The sequence below is a fragment of the Gobio gobio genome, assembly GCF_949357685.1.
Source record: "Gobio gobio genome assembly, chromosome: 20".
Taxonomy (NCBI): Eukaryota; Metazoa; Chordata; class Actinopteri; order Cypriniformes; family Gobionidae; genus Gobio; species Gobio gobio.
Window position 1 is genome coordinate 11,862,125 of NC_137113.1, and position 22,022 is coordinate 11,884,146.

General features: G+C 37.2%; 2 protein-coding genes across 5 annotated transcripts in view; both read right to left on the reverse strand.

Annotated features, from left to right (window-relative positions):
* ttyh2 (tweety family member 2) overlaps positions 1 to 10,362 on the reverse strand; it is a 99,699-nt gene extending 89,337 nt beyond the window's left edge. For all 4 annotated transcript variants that reach the window (XM_079801393.1, XM_079801392.1, XM_079801391.1 and 1 more), the window contains exon 1: positions 9,924 to 10,362. In XM_079801393.1, the coding sequence (XP_079657519.1) occupies positions 9,924 to 10,052 (129 nt within the window). In that variant the 5' untranslated portion in view covers positions 10,053 to 10,362. The remainder of the gene's footprint in view (positions 1 to 9,923) is intronic.
* A 2,246-nt stretch (positions 10,363 to 12,608) lies between these two features.
* On the reverse strand, positions 12,609 to 16,482 carry rpl38 (ribosomal protein L38). The gene is made up of 5 exons (XM_079845430.1): positions 16,442 to 16,482; positions 16,237 to 16,262; positions 15,869 to 15,929; positions 13,380 to 13,502; positions 12,609 to 12,680 (listed from the first exon to the last, which is right to left on the reverse strand). Exons 2-5 carry the CDS (start codon positions 16,237 to 16,239, stop codon positions 12,655 to 12,657), a joined length of 213 nt encoding a protein of 70 aa, XP_079701556.1. The 5' UTR covers positions 16,240 to 16,262; positions 16,442 to 16,482; the 3' UTR covers positions 12,609 to 12,654.
* Between the last annotated feature and the right edge of the window lie 5,540 nt (positions 16,483 to 22,022).

The window sequence follows — 22,022 nt, forward strand, 5'->3', positions numbered from 1 at the left end:
TAGGCTGCTGTCACTTTAAAACCAAATGCACTGATCTAAAATACTGAAAGACATTTCTTTCTCAACTGATTATGTTCACTTAAGACATAAATGACTGTTTATGAGGATACTTTCAGACAGTCATTTAAGGACAAAAGTGTGTGTATTTGACCATTCAAGCCCAATAAGGCAACAAAAGAACTGTTCATTCCTCTCTCTCAGACAGCGCTCAGAAACCATCTCTCAGACAGTGCTCGCATATACAGAAATGAGCTTTCTTTCGCTGCTTATTGTGCTTCAACAGTTGTCACTTGTATTGTTGTCACAGCATGGCAAAGTCACGTGAGCATGTGACCATGAGAGAGACGATAGTCCAAAATCTCTACAGGTTAATTGTGTCGGTATAATGCCCACCCCAAATTGTACTAATAATATTTCAAAAAATTACTGTCGTTACTGTATTTTTAATCAAATACTGTAAATGTATTCCTTGTGAGCATAAGATACTTCTTTCAAAAACCTCTTACCAACCCCAATCTTTTGAACAGTAGTGTACTTCATTGCAACTTTAAGTGATAGTCTAGATTTCTAAATATTGTAATATTTCTAAAACTGCAGTCTAAATGCAGCCTAAACATACACGCCACTGTCTCTTATGTGATAAATTTTTTTTTAAATCACAATGCTTTTTGCAGAATAACTTTAGCAGCTGTAGTAAGCCCTCTTCAAGTTATTATGAAAAAAAGCCCTAATGAAATAAAAAAAGACTGTATTTGTTAATTATATTAAATTTAATGATCATGCAGTGAATATTATTAATGTTCCAATAGATTAATTAAGAAATATTTAAAGGTTATGTCAATGGATTTTAGTCAATTTGCTAAAATTTATAGTAACTTTCTTTCACATCTGAAGACAGCGCTCCATCAAAAATGCCATGAGGACCTGACAGGAGCTGATAACATGAACTATAAGTGATGGATTACAAAACTGATGAAACAGCCTGCCTCTGAGCTGTATGGGAAATGAAAATGCCATGCAATACATGCACGCTTCCATGCACTGACATTCAAGTGCTCATAGTAGTAATAAAAATGAATACCTAACTTTAAAAGTAAGTATTTTTAGTATTAATATTAGTATTAGAATGATTCGTTTTTCACAACCAGCCATACATCTCAATAAGAGACTGATGTAACGGTATGTTGACTATGAGTGGGTTTGGGGAACATGCAATACATTCCATTACGTGTACAATAACACTATTCACCGAGACCCCCGGGTCCTTACTAACATTTCTGACCCAAATACCAAAAGCTGACAATCATCTTTTCTCCTAACTTGGCCACAACACAATCATTAATCTAGCAATATCTGCTGGAAATATTATTTTGCTAGAAGGCCGTAACCATGTCTTAGACATTGGGGGGGGGACAAAATGTATTAATTTTTTTGCGTGGAGAAGAGGGGGGGGGGGGTTATATATGCAACCATTCACTCTTACTTTCATTTGCCTAATATGTAAAAATGCAAAATGTTTCTTATCAAGTCAAATTCAGTTATGATTTACATAAAATGTTTCAATTCAAAACGGTGAAATTTCATTAAAAAAAAAGGTCAAGTAGTTTGCATCACTAGATATTACTGTTGGTCGCTGAATATTTTTATCGTAAAACAGTTGTCAAATATTAAATGTTCAGCTATACTACTTACATCTTATGACGCACTCTTTCACTGCTAAAGTGTCGGGTTGGAATTTGTAAAAGTCCGGCCTTCTTTGATTTGAATGGCCATCTCACTCATTCTGACAGTGACGAGCACTGTTAGGCCGCTTAGGCAGACCAACCTAAAAATTTTACATTTTCCTATTTTCATCCTAGCAACAAACAGTGGTGTGTAATGGAGTACAGCAGAGCAGCATCAAGAATATCAAATATTGAGGAGGACAATTTGACAATTTCTAATTATTCGGGGGGGAACTTGTTCCCCTCAATGTCTATTAGGGCTGGGTAAAAAATATTGATTTCTCAATTTTAATCGATTCTCATTTTTACGAACCAATATCGATTCTTAAATCCCTAAAATCAAGTCATCCTGTTTTCAGTTTATGAATGAACGGATCATTCTAGCGTGACTCCCATCCAAAACAAAATCGCAATAATCTTTGTGTTTTATTACTTTTGATATGAAATAAAGTATCAGATTTCACATGACATCCATTTTTTTTACAAAATGTAAAAAAATAAATAAAAAAAAACACAGTTTTGGCGCTATGCACCTGACCTCAGTTTAAAAAAAAGTGGCGGCGCACAGCTCACATGAACTGATAATCTCCTCCGCTTTAATATCAGTTACAGCGTGAAATAAACATGAATGATCGCCTAAAGGTATGATAAAAGATACATTCCAACTTTCCAAAATCCGCATCATGTCTCATGTAATCGCTCAGTGTTTCAACCACAGAAAGACGTCAATAAAACCCTAGTAAACAATTTCACGTAAAGTCATATTTACCTCAGAAAAACAATTCAGTGACCAAAAACTCTTTAGTCAGCCAGAAAAATTAACCCTAGAGATGAGCATTTTGATAAATGTATGCACCACATTAACTTACATATTCAATTTTAATGTAGTACCAACTGACACCCATGTATAGTTTACAGCATTAGTTGAGAGATTTTTTTTTCCTTAAGAAAATTTGCCATGTAGCTACTGTATCTGATATAGATCCACAATAATCGATACTGAATCGAAAGCTTGTGAATGGAAATCGAATCGAATCGTGAAATTTGCATCAATACCCAGCTCTAATGTCTATGGTGGTTACGCGGCCCTGAGCTATGTGTATCAAAACAATTACGGACAAAATGTCATGCCATTAGTTTTACTCATTATTTGTATTTCAAAAGACCACTGAGCTCTTAACTTACCACCACATGTCAAACAGAAACTAAATATTTCTGTTACACTACCCAAAAGCAAACCGTGGATCTCTGAAATATCTGATCGGCCTGATTTACTAGGTCAATGTGGTCACAGCTTTCACATCCTTTTTGGGATTTTTTAGCTTTTTCCTGATGAGAAAAAAAATCTTTGTGGTTTTAACTTAAGCAACCTGGCCCACCCAGATTTGGCTGCATAAAACACTTAAAAGGATGCTGACATAACCAGACCTGAAAGAAAAATAATGAAAGACACTGCTGATAAATCAAGAGCACAGCTTTTCGCTCGTACTACATCTAAAATTGAAGTGAAGTGCCTTGGTTCAGGTCTGAAGTGATAAAACAGAGCCTTAAGGGGAGACCATAAATAAGGACTATCAGCAAACAAAACACACCAAAGTCAAGACTTGAGCAAGAGATATTGCCCAAACATCAGAATTGTTGGGAAAAGGGCAAATGTGAGTGTTAAGCCCTGATTATAACTGGCCGTTTAGAAAAATGATGGCCTCTACATGCATCTCACATGCCCCATAACCCATTTTTTGTTCAAATAAACTGAGGGACAACTTGAAATTAAAAAAAGAAAGCAAAAATATTGCATGACAGGTTTGTGTCCAATCAAATGCTCTCTAAAACATTTCTGAACTGAAATATTGACCGCCCTTCTGAAAGTAATGATCAACATGAGCACAGGGGAAATTCCACATATATTTACTCTAAGAAAAAAAAATCACAAGGCACTTGTTTTTATTCTAACAATACTTATGACTCAGTCAGTCAAAGTTGGCCTTTGAGCAATTACTACTTCATCTTAAAGCTGAAGAGTGTAATTTTTTTATATCAGGCATAACATTATGACCTAATATTGTGTTGGTCCTGTAAGTGGCGAGGTGGAGCCTCCATGGATCGGACTTATTTGTTCAGCACATCCTACAGATGCTCGATTGGAATGAGATCTGGGGAAAATGGAGGCCAAGTCAATACCTCAAACTCGTTGTTGTGCTCCTCAAACCATTTCTGTACCATGTTTGCTTTGTGGCAGGGCATATTATCCTGCTGAAAGGAATAACCATGATAGAGTGTACATGGTCTGCAACAATGGTTAGGTAGTTGGTACGTGTCAAAGTAACATCCACAAGGATGGCAGGACCCAAGGTTTCCTAGCAGAACATTGCCCAAAGCATCACACTGCCTCCGCCAGCTTGCCTTCTCCATAGAGCATCCTGGTGCCATGTGTTCCCCAGGTAAGGAACACACACTGACCCGGCCATCCACGTGATGTAAAAGAAAATGGAATTCATCAGACCAGGTCACCTTTGTCAATTGCTCCATGGTCCAGTTCTGATGCTCATGCGCTGTTGGCTCTTTTGGCGGTGGACAGGGGTCAGTATGGGCACCCTGACTGGGCTATGCAGCCCCATACGCAACAAACTGCGATTAACTGTGTATTCAGAGCTTTCTATGAGAACCAGCATTAACTTCTTGAGCAATTTGAGCTACAGTAGCTCGTCTGTTTGATCGGACCACACGGGCCAGCCTTCACTTCCCACGTGCATCGATAAGCCTTGGCCACCCATGACCCTGTCGCCAGTTCAACACTGTTCTTTCCTTGGACCACTGCAGACCGGGAACACCCCACAAGAGCTGCAGTTTTTGAGATGCTCTGACCCAGTCGTCTTCACTTGCTGCCTAATATATCCCACCCACTAACAGGTGCTGTGATAGAGATAATCAGTGCCATTCATCATAATGTTATGCCTGATCGGTGTGTATTAAAACAAAATCCCCCTCACGACCTTACAATGTGCAATGACAAACATGTCATTTGTAGGTTCAAAAGTGTAAACACTGTGGTGCTATAAAACTCTTCTGTTCATTTGAACATCCCAACCAGCCTGAAATCACTGCACATTGTTTGGGACAGGACTATCTGACTAAAATGTGGAAATAATTGAGAAAAAAAAAATATTCCCAATTCCGTTTTTGTTGTTGTTGTTAATCAGATGGATAAATCAAACAGAACAGACACCGTGAAAGACCATCTTCAAGAGGCTGTTTTCCAGCGAGTGTTTTCTATTTTAATCAACTCAGACAATGGTCTTGTCGGTGCGTGATTGGATGGCTAATGCGCCTCTTCTCTTGAGGATCACGATTAAAAAACAACAGCTTACAATCATTAAACTGCTCCTTCCACTTAATGTTCATTTACTGGGGATGTAAAGAGGTCTTATGGTCTATGAAAAGAAACAAGGAGATGAGGAAGGATGGAAATGTGTTTACAGATGTGTTTACTGCTGGCTTAAAGTGCACAAACGGCTTGCAAGTATTTTATGATGTGTTTGCATCTTTTTTGAATTCAAAAAATCTCTTTCTACGTTTTGCAACTGCATGGATAACAAGCACAATTCTTCAAAATGTATCTTTTCATCAAGTCATATAAGAATGTCTTTATAATGAACTCCATACTGTCCCTCATCTTGAAGTCAGGTTTTAAACTCTTGGTCCAAGTTTGTAGCCTGATTTCATGTGCCGTTCAATTGAACTTTTCCAAGCAGGAAGTTGGACATTCCAAGTTGAATGGAATGCAGCATGTGAGATCGCTAGATATTTTATAGAGCTCTTTCTGTACCATTCCAACTGTGTCTTTAAATAACACATTAATGATGTGATAAAACAGCAACAACAACAAAAGTCAGGAAATGGGCTTCATCACCTGAGGGTCAGATGAGTCAGGTGACTGGGAATTTCAGTATAGAGGTCACTAAAGCACAGACCTCTTCCATCTGCATCTGAAAATAATAACCCTTATTTCCTCATCATTTTAGTAGTGTTTGCTAAGGCAAGCATCAACTATTGCGATGCTCATTGATTTGAACTTGACCCTAAATATTAAACACATAAAAATTCACCGGAGTTCTCCTTTAATTGCTTATGTTAATCTTGATCGTTATACCTTTGTGAGTACTGTCTATAGAAAAAAAACACTGAGCTGTTACAGTTAATGCCCAGAGCTCCCACTCAGCTTAAACGGCTGCTATGGGGGCATATACATAAAGTGTCTATACAGAGTGTCTTTGTGCCTCTTAACAGACACAAAATGCAATTAAAATGTCTGTCCAACATGAACAGGGCCCTTACATGACAACGAGATGCGTTCACCCTAGATAGTGTTTTAGACGGCTAGCAGTAGTCTCGCACTGAAGTCCCGTGGTAACTCAGTTGTAGCCGGAAAAAGGCAAATAGTCCAGGGGGGAGGAGCGTCGTGTGTGTGAAGAGTGATGATCGGCTCACAAGTGAAGAAGAAATGGTTCGCGTTTGTGCCGCTCCGAATTGTGGCAACAGAATGCGAAAATACAAGAATTTACATTTTCATCGTCTTCCTTTTCATGACCTCGAGATTCCGTAGCTCCTCCCCACCTGGACTATTTGCCTTTTTCCGGCTGCAACTGAGTTCCCACGGAGGAGAGGTCATCAAAAGTCTAAGGAATATCACATATTAACTATTTTGACATTAACAACCAACTAACATCAATCCAGAATCCATGACCCCACAGCAACACACTAAAATCTACTCGGAACACAGTTGCAACTGCATAGCAACACTCTGGCAACCACCCAGAGTAAACATGTATCCTATAGGTTCTTATTCAAAAGTCTAATTTCTTGCAGATAACAGTAGTCCTAACCACAAAAAGAGCAATTAAATATGGTGACTTTAAATAAACGCATGGGCAAACAGCCCTTTATGGAGTGAATCAAACAGATGCATCCTCTGTCTGGGATGGGAAGAAAAAACAGCTGTTAGTAATTCATCCCCGCAGGAAATAAGTGAATCATATGGACAGATGACCTTAGACCCATCTAACGCACAAACACATATCCACCCAGGCATAAATTGACGATTGGTCCTTTCTAGAATTGACGTCTACTTAGTCGCTGTACTTACTAACAGACTCAAAAGGGATCTACATCAACAACCCCCCACAAAAGAAGCTGCGTTTATTATTATATTGGACCATATCCATATTTAAAATGTATTCCACAGATTTCCGCCCAAAATCAGCACAGAAGATGCACAAAAACCGTCTGTAGATTCCATCTGGGCCTGTTCATCTGGGAATCTAGGTCTGAACATGGAGCAGAAATATTTTCACTTGGGTCAGCGACAAATAAGGAGTGAAAGCATGAAGAGCAAACAAATTAAATTGTATGAAATAAATAATATTTAATAAATAAACAAATGAATGTTTTAATATATTTTTTAAATTAAATGTATGAAATAAATAACAATAATTAAATTATTATAAATATAAATGAACAAATAAATAAAATTGATTGATTTATACACTTTAGAATGTTAATATATTTTTGAAATTTAAATATATGAAATAAATAAAAAAATCCATAAATTTAACTATAAATTAACAAATAAAATAACTGATTTATACTCTTTAGAATGTTTTAATATATTGTTTTAAATTTAAATACATTAAATAAAAAAATAATCAATAAAAATAATAACTAAATAAAATAACTCAAGAATTATTTTATACTCAAGGATGTTTCATATATTTTTAGAGTTATTTTATTTAGTTATTATTTGTATTTTTTTTTTTTCATGTATTTAAATTTAAAACAATATATTAAAACATTATTGAGTATAAAATAGTTATTAAATTTAAATGTATACAACAATAATTACATAAAATTATATTAATTAATTAAATTAACAAATAAATAAAAACACATTTTACACTCTAGAATGTTTTAATATATTTTTGGAAATATAATTGTATAAAAATAAATACATAAAAATGAAAGAAATATAAATAAATACGCAAAAATAAAATGACTGATTTCAGACTCTGGAAAAAAATGTTATGCATTACTAAAAAATAAATATATACTTATTTTACACTCTATAGAATGCTTATATATATATATATATATATATAAGTATGTGATTTATTAGGTTTTTTTGGCATACCAATCATTTAAATCACTTGTGAATTATTAAATTCATTGTGACCAAAGGGAACCTTTTGTAATCTGAATCCAAAAGAAGCAATGGAACAAAGAAATGGATCCAAACTGATTTTTCTTTACCAATTCAGTCTCTCTCTCCTAATCATTTGGAACATTTAGTGTTGGTTAAATTGCTGAAACGATTAAACAGCGAGTCTCTATAGAGAGCACAGCACATCATCTGCCTGGTGCTCATAATAAACATTAGCAATTAGATATAAAGCACAACAACAGTCTCTTAGCCATGCAGAGAGCTCATATGCATGGTCTTCCAGGCCAAGCCTTAAAACCCCATATAAGAGAGATCCCACCAGTTTCCTGTTCTGCTGAGAATCCATATTAGGATTCTAAGAGCAGTGTCAGCGGGAACAGAGCATTTAGATTCACAAACTGGGGGAAAATGGGTTATGAAGGAGGATCCCCCGGGCCAACTGAAAACGCCCCGGTGTTGATTCCGAGACGGCGGAGGACCCAGCGCGAGCGCCTGATTTCACACCACAGCATCTGGTCTCGCTCTGCCTCCATTTACACCATCTGCCTTAATAGAAACAGACAGCTACAGAAAAATGAGCTCTCTGCCCCTCCATCCTCTCTCACATTCCCCTCACTCATTCTCTAATCAACTGGATGTTGATACAGGTCAGTGGAAGAACCACATCCTCATAACAAAGACAGGTGAGGAGGGATTCAAGCAATTTATAGTCAGGGTGAGAAATGGGTGTTTTAGTGACTCGATTAGAAGAATCTGGTTCAAAATAAGATCCAGTTGCCCAGTGAAATTTGGATATGACCGTGATTTTCAGTCAGGTATAGTTTACTTAATATGTCCCGGCTATTTGAACCTATCAAAACCCAGGCAGCAGATAAACATTACTGCAGTTTTAACCATGTTGCACCAGAAACCATGAACTTTTCGGAGAGGCTGTTATCCAGGGCAGAAACATTACTTGTGTTAGGAGCCGAAGAACAGTGTGTAGACAAATCAGACGCTTAATGCATGTGAAAATGCATTATATTCATCATTCATATTGCATAAGGGCTCTCTAATCAAGGACGTCTGAAAAATGTTGCAATTTTATGTATAATCTCAGATAAAAGTATGAACCAACGGGACTTGAAGTCTCTCAAAGGCCAAACTGTGAAAATGCAGAGCATTGAGTCAATCTGAACTAAAACATACATGCACATAGAGAAAAATGCTGTCAAAATTGTACCTTTTATGGGTACAGCATCTTTGTACCTTTTTAACCCCTAAAAAGGTGCATATTAGTAGGACTACACTAGACTCGAGTACAAATACGTACCTTAAGGTACTACTTTTTATGTAAAAAAGGTACAAATATGTCCTATTAAGGATACTGCCCCAGGTGTTCCCCTAAAGGTACAATTGTGAAACCCTTTTTCTCTTATGCAGCATTTCTTACTTTGTGTCAGCAACAAACTGGATGTATTAAACTAAAACTTTACGAAACGGAAAATATAAAAATAAAAACTAATCCAAAATAGTCAAAAAAGTAGACCATTGGTAGGCTACTAAAATAACACTGGTCTAGAGTTCATCATGTTCAGGTGACTGACTTTATGGTTGGGCTCTCTGACCTAAACAAAACCCAAATGACAGATAAGTATAAAATTGAAGCTCCAGTCCCCTGTTGAAACACAAAATGTTGTCTAATAGTAGCATTTGTGGACTCAAATTTGACTCCAAAACACATTGTGGAAAAGAACCGAAGTAAACAAATCCAAACTGACAAGAGTGTAAACGGGAATGTTTTATAAGGGGTCACTGAGATGCCAAATATAATGTAACACTTTCATTGAGGACTTCTGAAACATGTTATAAAGTTGCTATATTTATGAACTATGACATGGAGTCCCAAAACATAAACTAAGTGTGATAGCACGGTGCGTAAAGCTTATCTCGACTGTGCTTTTGAACCATGAACCTCTGTAGACGGTAAAAGCAGAAGGTCTGACCTGCTGGTAGTTCTCCTCTTGCGGTTTAAATGTGTGATCCAGCGGCTGAAACCTTAGATTCACATGAGGAAACTGATGTAGCCAGTAAGTCCACCAAGGAGCGATATAATCAACCCGTGCAGACGACATCCTTCAGCAGTCGAGGAGACGAATAAATCACTTTCCCAGATAGAGACGGTCGGGCAATTTGGGTGTTTCTTTCCCCGTTTACTCTCCGCTGTCTCGTCTTCTCAAACAAAAGCCATGGATTTTGACATTAGAGAGAGTGAGTACTGAAACAAAAGTGCTGAAAGGGACACAAGAAGATCTCTTAACACTTTCCCCAAATCGCAGCCCATGGGAATTCACGGGAAATGTGGAATTATTTCATTAAATCCTGGTCTCGTGCTGCAGCCATTCCTGCGCGTGTTGTACGCTCATTCTCTGCTTGTAACGCGGGAGCGAGCTTGCATGAGCGCACGAATGAGACTCGGGGTCGCGCCTGATTAGGAAGAGGATCGTTTCTTTCTTTCGGAACTTTTTTGTTTAATAGCGTTGAAAACGAGATTGAATATATTAATGGTGTTGGAGTTTCTATAAATGACTTATTTTTAATAAAATACCCTTAAGATAAATGTTGAATGTAATTCATATAAAAAATATCTGACGCAATGCTGCCATCTATTGGGCAAGTCAAGTAAATGCAGACATTGGTACACAAGATCAAATTTGTTGAAATATCAGCAATAAGCTGAGATCGATAATGGCCAACTCCTCGCATCCACTACACGCTCTTGGAATACTTAAAGGGATAGTTCACCCAAAAATGAAAATTCTGTCATCATTTAGGCTACTCACCCTCAAGTTGTTCCAAACCTGTATGAGTTTCTTTGTTCTGCTGAACACAAAAGATATTTTGAAGAATGTTTGTAACCAAGCAGATAGAGCAACCATTGACTACCATAGTAGGGGGAAAAAATACTATGGCAGTCAATGGTTGCTCTATCTGCTTTGTTACAAATATTCTTCAAAATATCTTTTGTGTTCAGCAGAAAAAAGAAACTCATACAGGTTTGGAACAACTTGAGGGTGAGTAAAAGACGTTATTTTCATTTTTGGATTAACTATCCCTTTAACAACAGCACCTTCAGTCATAGACTGACTGCACCAAAATGTAAGTCTGAGCGTAGCAGGAAATCCTTTCTATTGACTGAATCAAATTGTTCAATGTGCTATGAATATGACAGGATTTATTATTGGAATTGCATATATAGGGTATTTACGTGTTTGTTTGTGCTTATCTTATTCATGTACATTTTTAGGTACTATTTCTTTTTAATGTTTGTACTATAGATCATAAAAGACTTGAGAGGTGTTCTGTGTTCTTTTGTGTTGAAGCAGCCGTGACAATGTCATTTACTGTAAAGGATCAACAACAATAAACTCTTAACACCATATCGTTTTGGAAACTCGAAGAGAAGGACAGTAACTGCTAGCCAATCTTAATTTTCATTTAGTTTAAGATGACAATCCAATTTAGAATTACCGTTTGAAATGTTTTACAATTACTAGGCTACACAAAATGGAAATAACATCCATTTCATGCAATGACCCACCCATAAAGAGTAACCTGTGTATTTCAAATTCAAAGAAAGGTAGACATACTTAAATGTCCATGATCAGGGACATGAGGGAAAGTGTCAGTTTTAATGCATCTATGGCAGTTTTGTAAATGTTTAGACTGACTTTGTACCAAATACCATTTAGTTAAAACACCATAAATATCATGGGTTCTCCAAACAATTCATTTAAATGATGGCGATTGTGTAAGGAGTTTAGGGTATGCCGAGCATGTGATTAAAATGAATCATTTGCAACGATATACACCTTTCGGGCTTAACAGCCTTTATGCTAATAACTTTGAGCTCAAAGAAAATTTTGAAGTTCAAAAAGTGGCCCCACTTTATATTAGGTGGCCTTCAATACTATGTACTTGCATCAAAAAATAAGTACAATGTACTTACTGTGTTCAAATTGTATTGCAAAACACCTTTGCTGATATTGAGGTGGGATACGGGTAGGGTTAGGGACAGGTGTGGTGGTATGGGTAAGTTTAAGGGTAGTATGGGTAAATAAGGGACAAATGTAACTACAGAAATTACAGATGTAATTACATGCAGGTATTTTTTTAAATGCAAGTACAATGTAAAAACATGTACACAGTAAGTGCATTGTATCAAATTATTAATTAAAATGTTAGTACAAAGTTAAGGCCACCTAATATAAAGTGGGTCCCAAAAAGTTAAGATCAGCAAGGTTTTTTTTTTAAAGTCTATTATGCTCACTAAGACTGCATTCGATTTGTTTTTAACACAGTAAAAAAATTGCTTATTACAAAATGTATACTTTAAACATTGTAATTTTAATAAAACAATGTATTCCCGGCAAAGCTGAATTGTCACCATTATTTAGTATTTAAGAAACATTTATAATTAATGTTAAAAAAAGATGTACTAAAAATATTTTTAAATAAAAAAATTAATGTTTTTGTAAAAATGCAAGTATGCACTGACCAATTTAATGCGTCCTTAAATACCAATTTCTTTTTTAAAACAAAATACTGACCCCCAAAATTTTAAATGGGTGCGTATACAACACATATCAAACAGATCAAAAACTGTGAACAGTATAGAAACACAAAACACATTTATCTTTTCCAATTTTATTCCAACATTTTGTACAAGAGAGACATCTACTTCAGCTCCTTCACAGCCAGACCTGAAACCAGAGAAAGAGAGATTGGTCACATTTACAGTAATGGTGGAGGGACTGAGTCAAAGACAGCTATAAGTGTTAGTGAACCGGTGGAACTGAAATCTCGGAGTAATGCGAAACTCAGCACTAGGTCCATCATTGATCTAGCAAGCGTGTAAATGCACAGTGGGCACAGAACAGGCCCAAAGTGTTTGGACAACTTGCACATCCCAAAAACACCAGATGTCTCCAGTCAGTTTGGATCATTTAATGGATCTCAAAAAAACAAAAAAAACAATACAAGCCAGTTAAGAAAGAAAATGAACTATAATATGCAACTTTACTTCAAGCCTGAACATTTTAACATTCCCTATAGTTTAAAAGTGACTGTTCCCATGACTGACTCAACCCTGGGTTCAATGATGAACTCCCATTACAAGACCCACTACATATTCATTTATATCCAACAAAAAATTTCTACAGCCAAACATGTAGTCTAAATCAGTAGTTCTGAACCAGGGGGGCCTCAAACTCCCAAGGGGAACATCAAGATGACTTAAGGTGCCCTCAAGTCAAAAAGTTCAAGTTTTGCAATTTCTGCAAAAACATCATGCTGCACTTAAGTGCCAGATTATGGACTCAGTTCTGTTACTAGAACATTAACAGTAATACTGATCTGTTATCTCATCGCTGTAGTTTCATTTGGTGTTGTTGAAGACTGACCTGGTGGCAGGGACTGCTTCAGCTTCTCAGCCTTCTCTTTGTCTGTGATGACCAATGTGTACAGGTATCTGCTGCAGCGGACCTTGAACTTCACATTGTCTTTGTTCTTCTTGATCTTGACAGCTGTTGGAACAACGCATGAATTTAGAGAAGTCCTCAATACTATTAAACATCTTTCTAGGAGCTAATGCACAAGTTAATTATGCTTATGAATGTTTGATGTGTAGTATTATTTGCACATTACTGCGCAGCATGTCACAAACTCACAGGTATTAGCAATTCAGTCCTTATTGTACATTATGACTTTTTAGACCAACAGTACAAAATCTGTTCAATCCTGGAAGAGCCCATTTGGAAGACTTTCTTATTTAACATGCTCCGTTTTAAGTGCGACAGCTATAAGTGTTAGTGAACCGGTGGAACTGAAATCTCGGAGTAATGCGAAATTCAGCACTAGGTCCATCATTGATCTAGCAAGCGTGTAAATGCACAATGGGCACAGAACAGGCCCAATGTGTTTGGACAACTTGCATGGTCTCCTGCCTTGACCACAACTAATACGTTTTCGTCTTTCTCTAAGTTTTTGCCTTCTGTCCACACGGAGATGCCATTTTTGCTGGATACACATGTTAAGTGGATACATATGATAAAGTCGCTTTCGGGTTGTAGTGTGGACTGTGAAAACAGAAGTAGTATTTAAAAACAATGACACATTTGGTCATGTGACATAATCGCACCCATAGATATCTATGGTCATCCCGGCATTGTTGTGCCTGCTGTTTTTGGTCATAGTTTTGCTAAAGATAAATGTTCCTTTGTAAAGTCTTATTACAGTCCTGCAAATTTGGCAAAGTTTACTCGCAATTGCGGTCCTGCATCAAAATGCCTTCACGTGCTATCAGAAATGTAATAATTCCCACTTCAGAAGTTGTGATTATGAGCTTGTTGCATTCAAGTGCAATAAACAGGAATCACGGAGGACACCAGGTTTATTCTTGCCTATTTATTGGGATCTTATTTAAAACAAAATAGTATGTAGTGTCACATGCACCGACAACCATATAAACATTTACGATGCCATCCAGATAGTCGGCTTTCTGTAGATTCTCATTTTGGTCAAATACAGGCTATTTTCGCTGTGTATAAACACAATTCGCGTCAAATGTTTACTGATGTATGTAAATATGCACTATATTAATAAAATGATGATCTAGCTGTTTTGGGGAAAAAACGAATACATCATACCCATCACAGCAGTAGCCTAGCTTTAGGCTCGCCACCATATTTAAAGTATGACATGCCATCTCTGGAATTTGGGTATCTATTATTTCCAAATTTCCTAGTGGTAAACACGACATCAGGGGGAGTTAATGTGCAATTTTTACCTAAGAAACTCGTATTTACGATAATACAGAAAGCAGCATTAAACCATATATTTTAAGGGCGACCTGGACAGTGAGCGTTTGGATATTCTCATAATAGAATAATTGTGCCAGAAGAATATTGAGAGAACTGTCTGCTCTCTCTGTATCAGCTTTTATTATGTTTTACGGGTACACGGTAAGCTGATAAGCTTTCAGACATTTCAGTGTGGATGAGCAACTTTTAGAAAACGAGTGATGTCTTGATTTCTGAGCTTTTATTATGCCGCAGACTACCACTTCCGCTCATGCGTATGTGGAGTAACACTGTGCTGTTTTATCATATTAGATACATTTAATTGTTGAAAGTTATGTTACTGTGCGCTCGCTCTGCAACTACTATGAGACATATTGCACACTGCAGTAAGATAGATCGATATTAGGCATGGTAAAACATGATACTCACAGTAATTCTAGAAAACCAGATTTAAACAATAAGATTTAATGTGTTTAGCTATATAACTGATTCGTTTTCTGTTGAAGAATGCATCTAATGCCACCTTCACGTGCTATCAGAATTATAGTAAATACTTAAAGTTAAAAAGTGCATTGAACACCCTTTGAAGTTCTCACTTCAATGAGCTCGTAATCACCACTTCAGAAGTGGGAATTACGTAGACTCACCTGTCTAATAAAACAAAATATTAAAGCATATTTGGCGTTTCCATGGTTTTTACAGTAATTGATGGTAATGCGGGCATGATGTCATTGATAGGCGACAGATACGGTCCGTGTCTTGGTTTAAATTGCTTCTTTCTCTGAATTAAAAAAATCTTTGGAAACATTTGGGATAATGCAAGTAGACAACTCAATATATATAACAAGGTTCTAGTGATTTGATATTTTAACCTAAAAGAGCCTAAAATGAGGGTCAGACATCCAAAATGTGAAGTCCTCCAGGATTGAGATGCATTGCCAACAGTTTTTAAATAACATCAAAACAGTCCACATAACAGGATTGAACAAACTGTCACAATAAACGGTCCTACACCAGAAATACAGGAAATGAAAAGCCTCCTCAGATATCATAAATTAATTATTTTAAGGTATATTTGAAACTAAACTTACACTTTGCATCCTTCCTCCTTGCTGTAAGCAGGAAATCTTTGATTTCTTCAATTTTGCGTGGCTGTAAAGACAAATAACAACATTCACATATAATACCACTAGATCATTCTCAATGTCTTAACATCATTCATCAGTTTCTCAACTTAAGCTTTCCCACATGCTTCTCATTCCCTAACATCTTTAGATTAACCATGAGCGCGACAATCATTTTTTAACCATTAGCCACCTTCTGCGTTGCAGAGATCCAATAAACTGCTTAGAAGTCAATTTTAGCAGATTACTGTAAACCAATGGCCTCTACAACAGATAAAATGATTAATTCATCCACTTAAAAAACAATACTAACGCAAACACAAACACATTCTCACCATTTTGTTTCAGGTGCGGCTCGACCCTGCAATGAAACAAAACAGGCTTTATTACAACTTTTCTACAGAACTTCCGGTAAATATTCCGTTTAATGGCACATTTATACATATGTTTTCACACTATACATTTTATAAATGTGTATATTGATGGATGGATGCAGATTTACACGGATTATTATGACAGAGCTAAAATGCTAACACTTACACGTCCTGCGAGCGAGGGGGGAAAAGGGGCGGGACTTCCGCGTGATTCCGTATTATAAAGAGCTTACGGTGGCTCGAGAGGGACTTTCTAGTCTGGCAAATCAAAACTCACAGTGACATCTACTGGTTAAGCATGGATATATCTTCATGTCTTATATTAACTGTATATTAATCGAGACTATATTATTGTCGCCAATAATTATACATTAATAATAAGCTAATTTGTTATCATTGTTGTTGTTTGTTATATTGTTGTTGCTATGTCTACACTTCATATTTTGGGTAAAAAAAAAATATATATATATAGTACATTCACCTGTATGGGCCAAGGCCTGTGCAAATTATAACCTTAAATCTTGATATTGAATAAAGAAAAAGTTGTATGTTTATTAGCCAGGAGAATAATTTTATGAAAATGCGAAGCACTGGTTTCACAAATGTTGCTGGATATTAAACAATCTTCAGATCATTTTAAACATGATGCTTGAAAAAAATGTTTTAAAAAGCCATGGTCCAATAAATATATCTCATGCATTCAGCTTATTATAAAGATCAACCACTTTATATATAATGAGATGTAGTTAAAGATAAATATTGGAATATAAATAAATATCAGGATTTGTCATTATTATTTATTTGTACTAGTCAAAAGTTTGGAAACATTACTATTTTTTTGTTTTTGGAAATGTAAGCCTCTTATACTCATCAAGCCTGCATTTATTTGATCACAAAAAACAACAACAACAAAAAAACAGTAATATTTTGAAATAGTATTACAATTTTAAATAATGGTTTTCCATTTTCATAAATATAATTTGAAAAACCTGAGTTTACAGCATCATTACTCATCATTACGTCAGTGTCACATGATCGTTCAGAAATCATTCTGATATGATAATTTATTAATCAATGTTGGAAACAGTTGTGCTGCTTAATATTTTTTTTTAACCTGTGATACTTTTGTTCAGAATTTTTTGATGAACAAACAATTAATTTAAAATAGAAATATTTTGTAACAATACACTACCGTTTTAAAGTTTGGGGTCAGTATTTTATTCAGCAAGGATGTGTTAAATTAATATAGTAAAGGTTTATATTGTTAGAAAAGAGTTCTATTTTAAATAAATGCTGTTCTTTTTAATATTTTATTCATCAATGAATCCTGAAAAAATATCACAGGTTCAAAAAAATGTTAAGCAGCATAACTGTTTCCAACATTGATAATAACGGAGTATCAAATCAACATATAATAATGATTTCTGAAGGATCACGTGACACGGAAGACTGGAGTAACGATGCTGAAAATTCAGCTTTGCATCACAGGAATAAATTATATTTCAAAGAATATTAAAGGGGCACTTTAATAAAAAGACAACAATGCCCAGAATGCACTTGCTTCGCTGCCCTACGAGGCCACTCCCAAAGCCACCGCTACTAGTTGTCACTTGCCCACCATGACACCGCCCCCACCGTCGTTTTGTTTTTCATAGTAATAAAATCATTTCGTTCAGTTAGAGAATAAACACTACACTTAAAAACTGAACGTGTCTTTTCAATAAAGTGTGAGTGAGCCGAACAAAAGTCACGGGACAAACGCAGCAGGAGTCAGATTTCATTCATCACGAGAGCAAAGAGCTGAGCAGAGCTGAGGTAAGCGCGGCATTTATTCACAGCGCGTGTCCAGTCTGGCGCGTTTTAAGTTTGCATATGGAAATTAAACTTTCATAGGAATTCATTGAAAAGTTGAAACACTCACTTTTCTCTGCACCGCTCCGTTATTAAAGGGTAACTTCAGTGATTTAGCATTAAGCTTTGTATCAGTAGAAACCCGGTAGTATATTGGAATTATGCTACTTTCCCCCCTCATCAAGAATTATGCCCTTTATTTCTGGAAAAAAATCTTTTTTTTTTAGATTTTTGGCCAGAGGCTAGAGACTACTAGCCTGGCGTGGCCATACTCAATTCTAGTCAGAATTTGAGTCTGGTACCGCTCCATTGAGCTTTGATTATGGGGCGTGTTTCAACCGAGCCAGGAAAGACCTCAATTGGATAGACCCACAACCAATCAGAGCAACGGAGCGACGCGTAACGTTAGTTGTCAAATGTCAACAGAACTCAACTGCACTGTGTTACCAAGTCCGTGTTTTTCTCCATGTCCGCGGGTTGAAGCGACCCCGATTATGTGATTATATAAACCCAGGAATGCAAATTTTAGCAGGCAACCTTGCCAAAATAACATATTTTGCCAACCAAACGCCATTTTTTTCCGGAGAACACCCCGGAAAGTTATTGTTTTGGGCTATAGTTTTGAGTAGCAATTGTGCGCGACATTGCAAAAACACTTGGAAACCCTGTCTGCACGCACGCTGGATTAAGTAACGTTACAAGAAAAAGATGAGTGTAATAAAATAATTTAAGGATACACAGAGTACTTACCAACACGATCATCGTTTCTGAGAGAAATAGTGAAGGTGAATGCATATACGAACAAGTTCTCCGTTTAGGATAAGAGCAAATTCAACCCAAGGGCCTTCGATGACGTGGATGATTACGTTACTGTTGATCATCTGTCCATCATCGTCTAAAGCCCGCCCTGACAATTTCATTGGTCCGAACAGTTTCTGTTCGGGCATAATTACTCCTCTATGGAGCGAGTCCAGACCGAATTGCCCGAGCAAAAAAAATTGTGGGCGGGGCTAAATTCGGCTGGCATCCAGGCTAAGAGACTACAGGAGCTAGTTCCGCATGTTTTCAACCCGCCCACAGGGGAGGGATCTCACTCACAGAATGTAAATGCGCACGGCCGCTCGGCTCGGGCATTCATAACGGAGCGGTGCAGAGCAAAGTGAGTGTTTCAACTTTTCAATTAATTCCTATGAAAGTTTAGCTTCCATATGCGATCTGATAACGCGCCAGACTGGACACGCGCCGAGAATGACAGCCGTGCTTACCTCAGCTCTGCTCAGCTCTTCGCTCATGATGTGTGAGATGGTGGTCCAGTGGGTTAAACCATGGAACTGATACGCAGATGGTTGCTGGTTCGGTCCCAGCGGTCACCACCAGTGTGTCCTTGAGCAAGGCACTTTACTCCATGTTGTTCCAGGGGGATTGTCCCTGTAATAAGAGCACTGTAAGTCGCTTTGGATAAAAGCGACTGCCAAATGCATAAATGTAAATGTAATGAAATCTGACTCCTGTGACGTGACTTTCATTCGGCTCACTCACACATTATTGAAAAGACACGTTCAGTTTTTAATTGTAGTGTCTATTCTCTAACTGAACTAAATTATTTTATTGCTATGAATATCAAAACGACGGTGGGGCGGTGGGCGAGTGATAACCAATAGCCTTGGCTTTGGGAGTGGCCTTGTAGGGCAGCGAAGCAAGGGCATTCTGGGAGTTGCTGTCTTTCATCCACATGAGACAAAAATACTTTTTCTGGCTTTTCTCAGTCTAGAAGGCACCAAATTCAAAAATAATTTCACAGTGTTACTACATAAATTACACAGTTTAAATACACATTCATCTTCCCAGCGCTGAAGTGCCCCTTTAATGCCCGAGCGGAGCGGCCGTGCGTATTTACATTCTGTGAGTGAGATCCCACCCCTGTGGGTGGGTTGAAAACATGCGGAACTAGCTCCTGTAGTCTTTAGCCTCTGGTCAAAAAAATCCTCCAATGATGCAAAATGACGAAATATTCATAATTCTCTTGTCTCAGGGGGATATGAGGTGGCAAAGTACCATACTTTGAATATACCGGGTTTCTACTGATACAAAGCTTAATGCTAATCGCCTTTAAAATAGAAAACCATTCTTTTAAATTGTAATTTCATTATGTTGAATCAAATAAATGCAGACTTGAAGAGAAAAACAGTAATTAAAAAAAGTAATGTTTCCAAACTTTTGACTGGTACTGTGTATATAGACCATTCCTATTAAAAGTGAATCATTGATTTGCTAGATCTGATTCTTCTTCAGTTCAAACAAGTTATGCACATCTGTCTTGCATGCACATGCACATCAATAATTCACACATCTGGCTTTTGAATTAATTTCACCTCGTCTGCTGGATTCTTGAGTGACATCTGCAGCTTCTGCAGCACTTAATTAATAAAGGTAGACACCACCGTTGCCCTCCACACTCTAATTACTGTCCCAATGGCTCATATGTGTTTCGGCCCACGTAGAAGGCATAGGGCAGATCCCACAGCTCGCTTCCCTCCACTGAGCAGAATGCTGATTAGGTTCATTTGGCTCAGTCTATTTGCCGCTTCCATTCAGGGAATTTATTAAAGCCTGTCCGACCTCAGTCGGATGTTAACGAAGGTAGGTTTGGTGCAGGTTGGGCATTAAACCTTAAAATCCGAAAAGCATATTTCAGATGGTTGATGAGGTGCAAATATCCTCATCTGTCTTGGATTACAGTAATCACAGACTATTTTTTATTTCTATATTATGTTTCCATATTTTTTGCAGTCACTTTGATGCAATGGCACTAGATGGCAGATTATGCTCATGAAACAAAGAGAGCTGCATGAAGCATGAGAGAAGGAGAGGAAAGAGGGCACTCTCTGACCATTTACTGAGCCTGTATTTTCCATCATTTCCACAATGAATTTCAGTCCTCTGACTCCATTCCTCAGCTCTAAGGATGTGAAAATGTAAAGCTGATTCTTTCTGATTGGTGTGCTATTATGCAAGGAGGCCTAATACCTGGAGAAAAATATTTGTTTGCATTCTCGTTCTTTTCAATCGCAGTTGGTTATGATCCAACCTTGACCCTTTGGATCAAACGTATGATTTTCACTTGTTGATGATAACATTCCTTAGACTTATACGCAGGAGGGACCTGAGGGATCAGAACAATATATAGAAACTAGAAATTATTGCAAGGTTTGCATGGGCAGGCACATTTTCTTCAAAAAAATAAATAAAAATACATGTAAAAAGATTTTTCTTTTCATTGAGCAACCGGTTCAAAATGCTCACCTTGTGAAACTTGAATTCCCACAGGTTAGTAGTATGAAGGTACTTTTGGTGCAAAACAACTGAACACGCGTGCGAGTGGAATGTTTGTGGAGTGGAACGCGTGCGAGTGGAACGCGTGCGAGCGGAATGCATTTCGCGGATGTGCAAAATTCGTCTGTGACTTCACATTTTTGATACAGGTGTGTGAATGCGTTTTGCACCATATTCACAACCATGTTTTTCTTTTCTTTTTTGGTTTGTTTTTGGTGGATGATAACATTTATAGAAATACCATAAAGTAAAGGGATATTTTTTGCCCAGTAGGCCTATTTGGAAGCTGCAGTGAGTCACAGAGCAGGTTAATTAACATTTTATAAAGTCTATATGGTATTTCTATAAATGTTATCATCCACCAAAAACAAACCAAACCAAACCAAAAACGAACCGCTGCCTCACAGATGCACAAATCACTTTTGCTCCACATTTCACGTAGTATATGGTGCAAAAGTGAGAGCGCGCGGAACTTGTCATTTGAAGGCGAAAAAACTGCGTTTGAGACTCGTAGCAGCAGATTCAAGCAGTTGAAGTGATTGGACTTGTGATTGTGTTAGAAA